The sequence below is a fragment of the Carassius gibelio genome, chromosome A14 (genome assembly GCF_023724105.1).
Source record: "Carassius gibelio isolate Cgi1373 ecotype wild population from Czech Republic chromosome A14, carGib1.2-hapl.c, whole genome shotgun sequence".
NCBI classification, from domain to species: Eukaryota; Metazoa; Chordata; class Actinopteri; order Cypriniformes; family Cyprinidae; genus Carassius; species Carassius gibelio.
Genome location: NC_068384.1, coordinates 17,559,835 through 17,574,990, shown reverse-complemented (window position 1 = coordinate 17,574,990; position 15,156 = coordinate 17,559,835). Strand labels below are relative to the sequence as shown.

At 38.7% G+C, this 15,156-nt stretch overlaps 1 protein-coding gene across 1 annotated transcript; it reads right to left on the bottom strand.

The window, feature by feature from the left end:
• Positions 1-2,507: 2,507 nt before the first annotated feature.
• LOC128027693 (caspase-3) lies at positions 2,508-11,491 on the bottom strand. Its single transcript, XM_052615505.1, has 7 exons — positions 10,945-11,491; positions 7,126-7,171; positions 6,081-6,238; positions 5,876-6,004; positions 5,339-5,514; positions 3,124-3,238; positions 2,508-3,038 (listed from the first exon to the last, which is right to left on the bottom strand). Exons 2-7 carry the CDS (start codon positions 7,164-7,166, stop codon positions 2,809-2,811), a joined length of 849 nt encoding a protein of 282 aa, XP_052471465.1. The 5' UTR covers positions 7,167-7,171; positions 10,945-11,491; the 3' UTR covers positions 2,508-2,808.
• Between the last annotated feature and the right edge of the window lie 3,665 nt (positions 11,492-15,156).

Sequence of the window (15,156 nt, the reverse complement as noted above, 5' to 3'; positions counted from 1 at the left end):
AAAATACATGTACGATTTCTCTCGTAAGTATTACGAAAAAATACAATTCAATGCTTTGTTTATATGTTATTGTATATTGTAATAATTATTATTACAGTTATATTATCACTTGTAATTTGTTGTATTATTTTTCGCTCTTACAGCTTTGATAACGTGTATTGTTTATTTCTCAATACTACAAATAAAACAATAAAATACTTTGAAATCCACATTTACCGGACGCTCCAGAGAATCAACCCGAGCAACGTCTCTTGACCTACTAAATATTCATAAGCTAAGCTTTTGCCATAGTAGTTTTTGCGCTGGTCTGCTCATTGGCTGCAGTACGAAATGGGAAAGTCGATTTCATTTTCACTTCCTTGTTGTTTCGCTATTGCTTCTTAAAGGCGAAGCAAGCAGAAATAAACTTATGTTGCATCATGCAATTATGATATCGCACTTTAGTGCTGGTTATGGGTGAATAGAAAATTGTTGCCCAATAGTTTCAGTGTTTCTGAGACTTAATTTGCGCTATATCACATATATGTATATGCAGATATTGTGCAACATTGCATTTATGTTTTGCATGTTTTTATTTAGTGCTCTAGGTTTGTGCATATAATACCTTTGTCCATGACTGTAACTGATATGACATTTCCAGAAAGATTTTGATCTGTAGAGATGAGAGAAGCAATGAAAGTTGTTAAAAGCATTATAGCTGTGCAATTCTATCCTAGCTGTCCCACGCGTGAAAACACACACACACACACACACACACACACACACACACACACACACACACAGGGAGAGAGAGAGAGAGAGAGAGAGTCTCGTATCTTATCTTTGCCGCCCAAGCCGTGAAACTCCCAGCATATGATGCAACACACCTTTTATAGTCTATGCAACACACCAACTCTAACAACACAAACCCCTTTTAAATAATACATTGGACTCAGTTATTATTTGTAAGAGTCAGTTATTCTTTGTTATTCTTTGTTCCCCCGTATACATTTTTAATGAAAACAAACACGAAAAGGAAACAGCTTGACGGATGGTTGAGAAACAAGACTGAAACAGAAAAAAGGGTGAAGTTTCAGGGAGTTGTTCTGCTTTCTGTTGCATTTCTCAGGAACACACCTTGTTTTTAAGCACTCGACCGGGATCTGAGGACAGAGCGCCACCTTGTGGTTAAGACTGCTGTTATCTCTAATGCAGACAACAAAATGGAAAACATAATAATAAATTCAAATTATTAATTAAATGTATAATATCTGATTTATACTGCTTTCAAGCAGAATAATGAAGTCAAGATAGTTTTAGACACTTGTTTCTTTGTAAAAATAGTAATTTTAATATTTTTTTATCACTTCACTTCTTTTAAATAAATCAGTATTTGGTGCGAGTAACCTTGTGCTGATCTGGTGCACAAGAAACATTTCTTATTATCATCAATGTTAATATTGTCCTTCCTCAATATTTTGGTCCAAAACAGATACTTTTTCTTAGGATTATCTGATAAATAGAAAGTAAAAAAAAATTTTTTTTTAGAAAAGATAAAAAAGATCTATCTATCTATCTATCTATTGTAAGGAAGGTCAATTTAGTTGAAAGGGAATCATAAAGGGAATTTTGACAGAATCACTGTTTCACGGCTGATCAGACACCCTGCGATTCACTGAACGAGCCGTTTAACATCAAATCTGCGCTGGACATTAATATCCAAACTATAGTGAAAACACTATCAATTAGCAGAGTAACAAGATCGGGGGTCTAATTTTGGACATGATTCCTATAACAAGAATACGATACATTTGACAAATAACTGATGGTCAGGATTGTTTCAAGCTAACAGATTCAAACACATACATACGGAACAGGAATATGTATCCTTAAGCTATCCAATAGTTATTAAAAGACATACACAATAAGTGATTATAAACATGATAGTCAAATGTGTGGGTTACATCTAAATGAATATCAGTCCATCGCTTAACTCCATATTCATTTATAAGTCATTTTGAGTTCATTTTGTTCCATTTATATCTATAAAAGACAGTTCTTGTGCCATTCTCTGACAAAAGATGTTCTGTGGGCACCAGAGGTTAAGAGGAATTCTGGTTCTGCTAGGAGGGGGGGTCAATCCAAGGATCTTGTTTATAACTCTCATGGGTTTACATGTGCTGGCCGGCGTTGCATCTTGATTACTTGCCCCAAATTTGAAATTCTCCGTATTTTAATTGTCAATAATTGTTCTAGTAGTGTTAATGTTGAAAGCTGTTCAGTGAAAGAGTTGGTTGGTTGGTTATGTTGCTTCTGACTCTGGCACTAGGAATGATTTACAACCTCCTGTTGCCTTTCTGAGGAATTCTGCTCATGTTTCAAACACAGTCCTGATCGACTCTTTAATTTGTCTGGTTGGGGTCTGATACGCTACACTATCTATCTATCTATCTATCTATGTACATATGCATTAATGTTTTTAGTGTCCCCTTCAGAATTTCAAAGCAAATTACACAACACACACAAACTAAATAGCCAAGCAAAATGTTTATTTATCATAATACAAATCGTGTTTATGTTCAGAACTTCCTCTTGTCAGATAATCTTTAATGCCTGCTGATGATAAACCTGAGAATTGTGAACTTTCAGACTCCCAGACTTTCATGAAAAAAGATACAGATCAATTAAAATATTCATGATTAAATAAATTCCCTTTTTATCCCTTTTCCCCCCTTTGTCTGCAGCGCTTTAAAAGGCTGCATAATATTATTCAAAATGATTTAAATGTGTTCATACCCACTGCAATGTAATCAGTACAATACACATAAATTATTTAGAGAAATAGAGTTCTTTGGTCAGCATAGACACAATGCATGGGATCTGTTTCATGCCATCAAACCCTGGCAGATTGGAGGAGGATTTAAATTCCAGCGCCACCTTGTGGTTAACACGTGTCATGATCTGCATGATCTCCAGTTGCTTGCCATATTTTGACAGCATCTCACACAGCGAGAAGATGAACCAGGAACCATTACCAACATTCCTCCAGGAGTAATAACCTGAGGACAGACAGAAAACAAGACAGTTAGGGCATTTGCATCTGCGCATTTTCTTATTTGGATCTCAAGAAATAAGATTAGTAACCTGGTGGAGTGGAGTAGGCATACAAAAAATCTGCCTCAACAGGAATCTTCTGTGTGTTCTCTTCACTTACACTGTCGGCCTCAATGCCACCATCTAGATCTGAGCCTCTGCAAGCCTGGAGGCACACAGGACAAACACACTCAAACATCTGTGTAAACTATACATTTAAACACCTTGTCAAATCAAAATGGGCTGTTAAAACTTTTATTATTGATGTCTGTTCATCATTAGAGTGAGAGTTCTGTCCAGTACAGTTTGCAGTTCATATAAGAGCTATTCATCTCAAAACAGTGCAAGCGGTTTATGCTGTACAATTTGCATTTCTGCATGTTAGTGAACAGTGTTGTAGTCGAGACCGACTCATTCGAGTCCGAGTCCAGATCGAGTCCAGAGAGGGTCGAGTCCGAGTCAAGACCGAGTTCAGAAAGGGTCGAGTCCGAGTCAAGACCGAGACCAGAGAGATTGGGTCTGAGACAAGACCTAAAGAAATCTTCAAGAGTATGTAAAATCTATGATGGAAACAATAAAGGGTAAAAGGGCCACATAGTATGTGGTGTAAAGGTAATTTTATTAGAATTATGAATTGTTACTTGTCAATATTAAGTGCTCATTTTCACATAACATCGTTGTACCACTATACACATCCATATAACCTTTCTAGTACTAGTAACATTACGGTACGATTCTATATTGTAATTCCACATAACACTTCTAGTACAAGTAACATTACTGTACCACTATACCTGTAAATGTTCAACTGTAACAGCTTTTACATAACTTTTAACCCTGAAGCTTAACTAATGACTGCTAATATCCTGAAAATGTCTTGGATTATGTGCACTTTAGATGTTGTGAAGATTAAAGATGGGCATAATTACTTTTCAAAAAAATAAGTGAGGAGACCATCCTGCTACCCAACCAAGCACGATGTGGTCTCATGATCAATCCACCCCGACTAAAAACTCTCTCTACTGGCGCAGAGGAAGCGGGGACTGACAAAAGTTACCATTTCATCACTTTCTGTAACAGCAATGGATAATCTAATGAAATATTTTGATTGGGACTCGAGTGGACTCGGGCATAAGTCCGATTCCTAATATGTTCGAGTCCGAGTCAATACCGAGTCAAAATGCACACGAGTCCATGACAAGACCGAGACCATTAAAATACGGTCTCGAGACCGAGTCCAAGACCGAGTCCGAGTCTCGAGTACTCAACACTGTTAGTGAACACAACTCTATTGGCTACTTCAATAAAAGGAAAGAGCCCTTCAATACATCCATTTTTGAACAGGAAATGCAAGAATTGTTCGTTTTTAAAGGAATAGTGCACACAAAAATGAACATTTCCTAGAAAATTACTTTCCCTCAGGCCATCAGAGATGTAGATGAGTTGCTCAGCAATGGGTCCTCTGCAGTGAATGGGTGCCGTCAGAATGAGCGTCCGAACAGCTGATAAAAACATCACAATATTCCACAAGTAATAAACACATCTCCAGTTCATCAAGTCAACATCTTGTGGATTATTATGATGTTTTTATCAGCTATTAGGACTCTCATTCTGACGGCACCCATTCACTGCAGAGGAATCATTGCTCAGCAAGTGGTGTAATTGCTAAGCAAAATCTGTTCGGATGAAGAAACAATCTCATAATGGGTGGCCTGAGGTTGAGTACATTTTCAGCAAATGTAAATTTTTGGGGTGAACTGTTCCTTTATTTTAAATAATTTTATTGATATGTAAAATTTTTAAATATCTTTTAATAGATAAGAAACAATATATTTAGTTTTTATTGTAATTGTAAAATATCTTTGCCAAGCGGAGTTTTTTTTTTTTTTACTAAAACTAAAACCAAAAAAATCACTCAAGATATCTGAAACTTAAAAATAAACGTCAAGTAAATAAAATAAAAAATTAAACACCTAAACTTATTTTTATTTCAGCTAGCTGCAAAGACAACATTTCTCATTTTCAATGAATATAATGTACTATAAGTAATAAATTAAGATCAAATTAAAATATTATAAATAATAATAATAATGTCAAAAGCACACATCAGAAGCATTAAAACTTTAACTAACATTAAAATAAAAGCATAAATTATATAAAAAAAATATATTTCAAAATATTAACGACTTTAATAGTAATGGTTATACAATAAATAAAAAAATAAATAAACCGTGCTCTTCTATATAACTCTTACTCTTCAGCTCACCTGAATGAAGAAAAGCTTGGGTTTCCCCACCAGTGATCTGCAGCGGTCTCCTCTGAAGAGCGTAAACAGTTGCTTCAGCTCAATGCAGCCGTCTGTACCATATATGTTTCCATCATCTCCATGACTCAGCAGCACACACACAAACATGGCCGACTTACTGTGATCTTCCCGAGACACTGAGGATGGAACAATTCATGGATTTATGACTGATTGATTCAATTATTATAACCAATCACTTTTTAGACTCGGGCAGCAATTTGCAACAAAAAAAATATATATATATTTGGTAACACTTTATTTTAGGGTCTCCTAACTAGTTCCTTATTAGCATGCATATTACTAGAATATTAGCTATTTATTTATTCTAACTAAGCATATATGAATGCCTTATTCTACATCCCTAATCCTATCCAATACCTAAACTTAACAACAACCTTACTAACTATTAATAAGCAGCAAATTAGAAATTTATTGAGGGAAAAGTGGTAGTTATTAATATTGAATAAGTGTTCCCTATTCTAAAGTGTTACTGAATACCTTTAGTTAACAGATCTCTCATCTGTGAGACTGTCTGGTCATTGGTAATTTTAATTTTGAAGCCTAGATTTGTGAAGGTCTCCATCGCATTCTTTGCATCCTGGTCTGTCCCATTACGAACCCCCATTCCTGTTCAAAAAATAAATACATTTGAGAACATTAGTACTAACTTGTTTAACCCGTCTGTGTTAGTTCCGGCTCTTACCTGTTTTTTTATGGAAATTCTTGTTGTTGATGATGACACATTGTCCCATACTGGGGTAGTTCATGTTGTATTGAAAATCATCTGAACGTGGTTTGGCATCCGTCTGATCGCCTCCGGCATCCGTCTTATTACCTCTGGCGTCTTTGAGACACGGATCCCTGTGCAAACCAAGAGACTTCTATTATGCATTCATAATTAATCTGGAAATGATTTCCAGTCACTTCGGGAAGTGGTAATTAAAAAAGAAGTAAGTTATCATTTACTTTCATTAACCTGAGGTTTCATTAACCTCACAATGTTCAAACACCCAAAAATGTACATTCTATCATCCTGTATGTGTCCAGTACGTGTGAGACAAAATCTGTATTTGAGGATCTTTATGTGACCCAAATTTAAGTCATGATTTAAAGCAAAACTTGAATGTATCCTAACTTAATAGCCAGATTCATAGGGTTCACAAAAGTTACTTTCATTAACTTCACAATGTGATGATTTTGACCAGTGATTCCTTTAACAACAATGGGTTGCTCTAATTTTGAGTTTAAAGGAACAGTTCGCCCACAAATGAATATTTGCTGAAAATATACTGACCCTCAGGCCATCTAAGATGTAGATGAGTTTGTTTGTTCATTAGATTTGGAGAAATGTAGCATTACATAGCTTGTTCACCAATGGATCCTCTGCAGTGAATGGGTGCCGTCAAGCAACTATTATTTTTTACAAACACAGCTGTTTGCTTTAGAATTCATACATCTATATACTGAAGCCGTGTGGATTATTTGTGGATTACTGTGATGTTTTTATCAGCTGTCTGGACTCTCATTCTGACGGCACCCATTCACTGTAGAGCATCCATTTGTGAGCAGCTAATGAAATGCTACATTCCTCCAAATCTCTTCCGATGAAGAAACAAACTTATCTATGTTTCAGAAAAGTTTCAGTGTTGGGTGACCTATTCCTTTAAAGCCAAACCTACGTATTATATGTCTGGTCCTTGTAATTTAAAGTTCTGTACTTAATTAACTTTCATTAGCATCACACATACTCTTTGGCATTCACTTGTCTGGCGTCCACAGAGTCCGACATGGTCACTAAAGGGAAACAAAAGAAACAGATCTACTGATAAATAATGCTTCAACATTTCCATACGTTATAGAATGTATGTTAGATTGACACAGTCTCTTGTAATTACAAAAAATATAACATTGGGAAATTATGTCATTTTTATTTGAACTACTGTTGAGTTACTGTTTTTTCTCATGTTGCATCATAGTATGACATTATGCTTTATTTCCATGATTTTCACAATCACAATCTCACACCCACACACACACACTCACACACAAACACACTGATGTTACTACAACTATTCTTAAAAATGACTCATACAGTAGGGGGAATTCTGGTAATCTGGAACACCTCAATGCCAGTGTGTTTATTTCCTGTTCTAACTAAATTTAGTCAACAGGATTTTACTATAATTTTATCATAGATGTCATGTTACTGAAATCATGTGACTTCATGGGGGTGATTCCACAGAAAGGGGCGGGGCACTTTTTCAATCAAGAAGCTCCCCTTGAAATTGCATGACAAGGTCAGTGACAGGATTCTGACTAGATTCATGTTAAGGACATAAATCCGTCATAAATAATACAATGTTCCTAATTGTTGTCAAATTATGTTTGTGAATAAATGTGGGACAGCATGCTTTGGGTAACCTGGGACAGTCTTCAAATGGATGAAATATGTATTTAGGGACTGTATAAGTTTAATGATAATATATGCTATAATTAGAAATGGGTGTTCTACTGGAGGTTAAAACATTAGCATAAGTTCACAGTAGCTGGGAGATAGCTAAACCAGCTAGCAAGAGAGATGCTACAGAGATGGAATCTGGGAAACGTATTAAAGGAACATGCAAAGGTATCAGGATGAAGTACACAGTTAATTTAATTGCCCAAATACCCAGTTAGTTTAGTATATACAATGGGTCAAATCACTGATCAGGAGGGGGATCTGCGCCCAGGCCAGTTGACAAAGTTGTATACACAGACTCATGCACACCCACCCACACACACACACATGCACGCACACCCACAAAGTTATTAGTCAACTAAAATATGATCAAACATAATGATAAAAAAAAAAAAAAAAAAAAATGTAAATTTACACTCTTGATGTTGTTTTATCATATGGCCTGACAGTGTGATTGGAAATAGAGGAACATGTCATTTCTGACCATAAGCCTATTGTATGTACAGTTCCCACTAGTTTTAATGGTACTCTCCCTTCCCAAGGCTGTTTGCTGGTGGCATTGATTTTTCTGCTGTTTTTAAGGAAGTTTTTCGTATATCCAACCAGTTTTGCTACAACAGGAATGGTACAAAGTATCTCAATCAGTTTAATACTACCTGCACTAATATTTTAATATCTATAGCTCCTTTGAAAGCCAAAAAATGTCAATTTAAGTCAGAGCCTTGGCTCGAGGATACTCTTTTAAAGACTCTTCTTGGCAAATCTGTGTGGTGCTAGTGTTGTTGGATCTAAATGCAGCATTTGACACAGTTGACCATAAAGTTCTCATTTCATGACTGGAGTATTGTGTAGGCATTCTGGGAAATGCTCTTAAATGGTTTCAGTCTTATCTTTATAACATACGTTTTTCTGTTAATATTGGAGAACTCGCGAGAAGGCTCTATCCTTGCTCCGATTTTATTTTCACTGTATATGCTTCTTCTGGGGTAAATTTTTAAGAAACACAATATTTAATTTAATTGATCTGAAGATTTATCTGCCCCTGGAATCTGATTAGAGGGGCATGGATACTATGTTGGCTTGTCTTGTCTTGCTGACATAAAGGCTTGGATGTCCTTAAATTTTCTTAATCTCAATGAAAACAAAATTGAGATTACAGTTTTTGAATCCTCAGGAGACTTTATCTCCTCTTGTTTAGATTTTGGTCCGCTGTCTCCATTTATCAAACCATAAGTGAAGAATTTGGGAGTGTGTTTTGATAGCTCTGTCAAATTTTACAAACAGTTAAGTTCTGTGGTTAAAACCAGTTTTTTTTTTTTCATCTCAGAATCCTAGCCAGACTTTGAAAAAGTGATTCATGTCTTCGTCTCAACAAGATTAGACTACTGTAATTCCCTTTATATGGGCATTTTAATTTCCTTGCACTGGCTCCCAGTCCATTTTAGAATTGATTTTAAAGTGCTGCTACTGATCTTTAAGTGTTTGAATGGTCTAAATCCTGGGTATTTGGCTGATTTACTCTCCGTTTACAACCCAGCTAGGTCTCCGAGGTCATCCATTTAGAGACAACTAAATGTTCTGAGGGCTACGTTGAAACTAAGAGGTGATCGTGCCTTTTCTATTGCTGCACCGAAACTCTGGAACAGTTTACCTATGTACATTAGAACTGCTACTACGGTACATGATTTCAAGGGAAAGCTCAAAACAATTTTATTTTAGCATTTAGTTTTTTTTAGTTAGTTCATTTGTGTATTTAGTGATTTTAAATGTGTATAATCTGTATGTTGTTATTGTTTTTATTGAAGGCTTTGATATTTTGTTAAGCACCTTGGTCAACAGTTGTTGTTTTTAATGGTGCTATATGAATAAAGTTGACATTGACATAAATGTAAAATATGAAAATATCCATGGCCTTTAATTAACTCAGTGAAATGTATTAAAGAATACAATGGCACCACAGCCTAAGGAAAAGAGATGGCAACAGAAAGAGTGAGGAAGAGAGAGAGAGGGAAATGAGAGAAATAAGAAGAAGCTAAACCAATGGAATGAGAGAAGAATTAGGGGGCGCTATTGCTGAGTACAAAGAGCTAGTGGAGGCAGTTCCCAGAGTTGCCCAAATTTGAATAGAATGGAGAACTTGATTACACTAGTGCGTTTTAAAATGAAAACTACACTGGCATTTCCACTGTGTTTCAGAAACGTTCTCAGTTTACACTACACAACCTAAAACGCATGTCACGTCACCATCCATGAAGGTACAGCCATAGATTTAAATAGGTAGATTCCACTGATCTATATATGAGTATTATGTTCTATATATATATAGATGTATATTTCCTATTATTTAGGCAGAGCGAATGTGGGCATCGTTTTCAAAAGTCTAGAAAACATCTTAGGGATTTCAGAAAAGTCTAATGTGTTGATCTTATGTGTTAAATAGATCTAAAAATAAATACCAACATTTCAAACATTTTCCCAGATTACCTGAATTCACACTGTACTTAAAGATAACTACTGTATTCTGTTAGGAATTACCCCCAAAATACAGCATGTGTTTTCAAAGACACTTCCCCTAAAGCATGGACCGAGAAAAGAACGTGTTTGCTTCTTTCTTATTCTAGATGTTTAATAGCCATAATGAACAAAAATCTGGATTTACAAACATCTAACAGCTTGATAACTGAAGGCCAGGCCTCTCAGAAGTCAGTTGCTTGAAGATTGCAGTATCCTAGTAAGTAGGTCAATCTTTCTTCACTGGGACAAGCCCATGACAGCACATTTTGAAAGAAGACTTGTCAAGGGTTACTCTTCTCTAGCGTTATATTATGAATTTTAGTATAAGACCATCACAGTCACCCCCCAAAAAATATTTTATGAAGAGTTATTTCCCAGAAATGTTCAAACAAAAACACAGACTCTTATTGATCCTCTTTAGTTTCATTTACAGTCACATCTGACATCTTGTTATCTAAATCCATCTGTCATGAAATACTAAATGCTCAAGCGCCTTAAGAACTAAAGAACTGAAACTTTCGGATCACTAAGAAGGCAAAATAAGCTGATGCAATTAAGTACTCACTCAGTAATGTGAATGAAGTAAATAACTTACAGTTGTGCTGTCAGATGTTTTCCTTCTGAAAGCGAAATAAAAAACTCGTAGATTTGCTGATCAGGAAGGGTGTTGAACTAACGTTACTCGTAGTACGAACCCAAAGGAAGCTCTTTAGAAGGGAGTCAGAATACCTACTATGACCAATTTAAGTCCGTAATGTTTTAATGTCCTCCAACAGCGAAAGTCCACTTATAAATATTAAGCAGGCTCATACGTTGCGTTCCCTTCTTATTGTCACGACGCCTTATGAATATTGATAAGCCACTATTCAAAGTTCCTTGAGACTGTGGCTCCACCCACAAGACGAGAAAAACACGAATAAAGACGCTCCCAGTCATGCGGAAACCAATAAATATTAAGCAGGCTCATACGTTGCGTTCACTTCTTATTGTCACGACGCCTTATGAATATTGATAAGCCACTATTCAAAGTTCCTTGAGACTGTGGCTCCACCCACAAGACGAGAAAAACACGAATAAAGACGCTCCCAGTCATGCGGAAACCAATAAATATTAAGCAGGCTCATACGTTGCGTTCACTTCTTATTGTCACGACGCCTTATGAATATTGATAAGCAAGCATTCAAAGTTCCTTGAGACTGTGGCTCCACCCACAAGACGAGAAAAACACGAATAAAGACGCTCCCAGTCATGCGGAAACCAATAAATATTAAGCAGGCTCATACGTTGCGTTCACTTCTTATTGTCACGACGCCTTATGAATATTGATAAGCAAGCATTCAAAGTTCCTTGAGACTGTGGCTCCACCCACAAGACGAGAAAAACACGAATAAAGACGCTCCCAGTCATGCGGAAAATGGTTATCGTGTGCGTTCTGTTGAAGTCATTTATTAACTTGTTAATAGCCGTTTAGCAAGTAAACCATGTGATACCAAAAGTATCTAAACGTAGGCGTTCTCTGACAAAGCAGGCTATCAAAAAAGAAGTTATACATATTGTTTAAACTTGAGGATTTATTTAACATCTTAGGCACTTGCTTTGCTTCTACCTAATAACAAATCAAAGACAAAATCTGATATATAGTGTCAAGGTTAATTATAAAACAGGTGATTCTGCGCTCACAACTGCAAAAATGGTTTTCAGTGTCACATGATCCTTGCGACAACTAATTCGGTGTTCAAGAATGAATGCTAGATGTTGAACATTGCTGTTTTAATAGCCCTGGGCGCTTTTCTTGTTTTCTATGTCTCTAATTTATCGTCGTCAATCTTTGCTCAGCAAATTAACTTACAAAGTAAAATGTTAGTTTATGCCTATTATAATACAAATTTGTGCTTCCTCTTGTCATAGAATCTCTAATGCATGCATTACACACAAAAAAATAAAAAATAAAAAAATAAATAGGATGAAAAAAATACTAAGATTTTCAAATATTCCTGATCAATATAAATTCCCTTTTTATCCCTTCTTCCCCCTTTGGCTGCAGTCTGCAGTGCTTTAAAAGGCTAAATGATATTATAAAAAAATATTTTAAAGTCTTCGTATCCAACTGCAATTTAATCAGTAAAATTAATTATTTATGGAAGAAATTATTTGACTATGCATAGACACAATGCATGGCATCTGTTCCCTTTCATAGGTCACTTCGATGCTATGGGAACACCCCTCGGTGTGACGAATGTCTGAAGCCCTATACCATCTCGCCAATCCTATTGGCCAAATAGCGCTTGGCACCACCCTTACGCATGCGCACGCATCATATACCTGGGTGCCGCACGCTATTTCGCTCAGATTTCATTCCTTCAGGGAAGCGAATCATCTGTGCCCTAGGAATCATCTCGCGTTCTCCAGCGGTTTTCTATGAGCAGTGCTAACTCCTCTTTGCGGACGCGATGTCTTTTCAGAAGTGCAAGGAACCGTGTACCAGGTTCATCATGAAGGGAGACTCACATGACAGGTGTGTAGTATGCGTAGTTTCCTAACCAGTCGTGCACCTGTGTAGCCCCGAAGGCCTTTGCCTTTTTTCCCGGACCTCCACCAAGAGGTTTCGAGGTCCTGGAAACAGCCATACTCGGTGCGTATCACTAACGCTGCGACTGCGGATGTTGCCACCATTTCTGATATGGTGAACCATGGCTATGCAGCGATGCCTCCGGTGGAAGAGACTCTCGCCGAACACCTCACGCCTAATTCAGCCGCGGCATGGAAGTCTCGCCCCCTTCTTCCCTCTAAGGCGTGTCGAGTCACGTCCAGCCTCGTTGGGAAATCTTACATGGCTGCTGGCCAGGCGGCTGCTTTGCTCCACTCTATGGCGGTCCTTCAGGCCTTCCAAGCGGAGCTCTTAAAGGAACTTGATGAAGGGGAGGGTATCACACCCGAGGCCGTGAAGGAATTACGGGGAGCAACGGATTTGGCGCTGCGCGCTACCAAACATACTGCTTGAGCAGTGGGCCATTCCATGGCTGGATTAATTACGATTGACCGCCCCCTCTGGCTTAATCTCACCGATATTAAAGAAAAGGACAAATCTTTTCTCATGGATGCCCCCGTTTCTAAGGACGGTTTGTTCGGAGAGGCTGTCACTTCGGAGGTGGAGAAATTTAGAGCAGCGAAACAGCAATCAGCCGCTTTCCGCCAGCTGATTCCTCGCAGACCTAGGGAGGTTGAATGCTCGCTCAACCTCCTCTCACCACCAACGAATTGCCTCTCGGTAAGAGCCTTCATCTATGGTGCCCCCGCGTAAGGATTGGGGCCCTAAGGTTTTTCCACTGGCTCACCAACGACAGTGTAAGAGGTTGAACCAGAGCTCGACGGCTAATGCCTCTCGTTCTCGGGCCCAAATAGCAGCTCCTGATGTTCTCGCTGTTTGCCAGGGACTGTGCCCTCCACTAGAGAGCGCTGTTGGACTGCTTTTGCGCATCCAACCCTCTCACTGCAGACCCCATACTCAAACACTGACTGTCTCGCTGTAAACAGCGCCTCGAGCAGCATTGCATCGAGTTGTTATACCAAGCGTTCCCTCAGTCACTCTGCGCAATCCAGCTTTCAGAATTCGAGGGACGATTCAGGGGTCTGGCAAAGACGGGCCGTTTATGACGGCTCACACAGCTGCTGCTTTTTCTCTAGCGGCAGAGCCCGATGTTCATTCTGTTGGACTAATTCCTGCCGTTGCGGCTCCAGGGGACAATTGGCTGGTGATAGCACAATCGCAGACTCAAGCACACTCTTATCGGGATCTTGTGCTGAATCATTTAAAAAAACCTGGGCTTGCGCATTAATTTCCAGAAAAGTGTTTAAATTCCCTCTCAACGGATAACCTTTCTGGGAATAGACAGCGCGATGACAGCGAAGCTATCTCTCCCGCGCGCTCAGTCGATTGCGTCATGCGTGCGTCGCTTCAAAGCGAGTCACACGGTGACAGTGAGCTTGTGCCTCAGACTTTTAGGTCTAATGGCAGCGGCATTCCCCGTAATCCATCTGGGATTACTTCACATGCGCCCTTTTCAGTGGTGGACAAAAATACATAACATTTCACCCCGTTGTCTTCCGCATCGGACGATTTCGGTGACACGGAGGTGTGTGATGTCGATAAAACTGTGGATGTCAACAGAATTTCTTCGAGCCGGAGTTCGGCTGGGGATTTGTGCTTTCCGAGAGACTGTCACAACGGATGCGTCTTTGACCCGTTGGGTAGCTGTTTGTTAAGGGTGCCCAGCCCACGGAGTGTGGACAGCGTCACATCGCAGTTGGCACATAAACAGGTTAGAATTACTGGCAGTTTTTCTAGCTCTCCAGTATTTCTCGAAACTGCTGATCGGCCGTCATGTGCTGCTAAGGTCAGACAACACAGCGGTTGTTTCATATCTGAATCATCAAGGAGGATTACGCTCTTGCACCTTGTGCAGGCTGGCGAGACATATTCTTCTTTGGTCTCAGAACAAATTTCTGTCGATCCGAGCTGTTCATGTGCCCGGACGTTTGAACTTCGGAGCGGATTTGCTATCCAGACAGACTCTGGAGCAGGGGGAATGGAGATTACACCCCCAAACGGTGAACCTCTTATGGCAGATTTTTGGAAAAGCGAGAGTGGACTTATTCGCGTCGAACATGACTACACATTGCCGCTATGGTTCTCCCTATGCCCTCCATTGCCCCTGGGCTTGGATGCGTTGGCTCACACAGCCGTGGTTTGCCGACCTGATTGATCTGTTAGTGGGTTCTCCATGGGAGATTCCCCTCAGACAGGATT

What these genes read in the sequence shown, in the direction of transcription:
- LOC128027693 (XM_052615505.1), bottom strand. Translation starts at nt 7,166, where the DNA reads ATGTCGGACTCTGTGGACGCCAGACAAGTGAATGCCAAAGA. An exon ending in AGACAAGTGAATGCCAAAGA is followed by an intron (nt 6,239 to 7,125) that starts GTATGTGTGATG and finishes TGGTTTGCACAG; the next exon opens with GGATCCGTGTCTCAAAGACG. An exon ending in GAATTTCCATAAAAAAACAG is followed by an intron (nt 6,005 to 6,080) that starts GTAAGAGCCGGA and finishes TTTTTTGAACAG; the next exon opens with GAATGGGGGTTCGTAATGGG.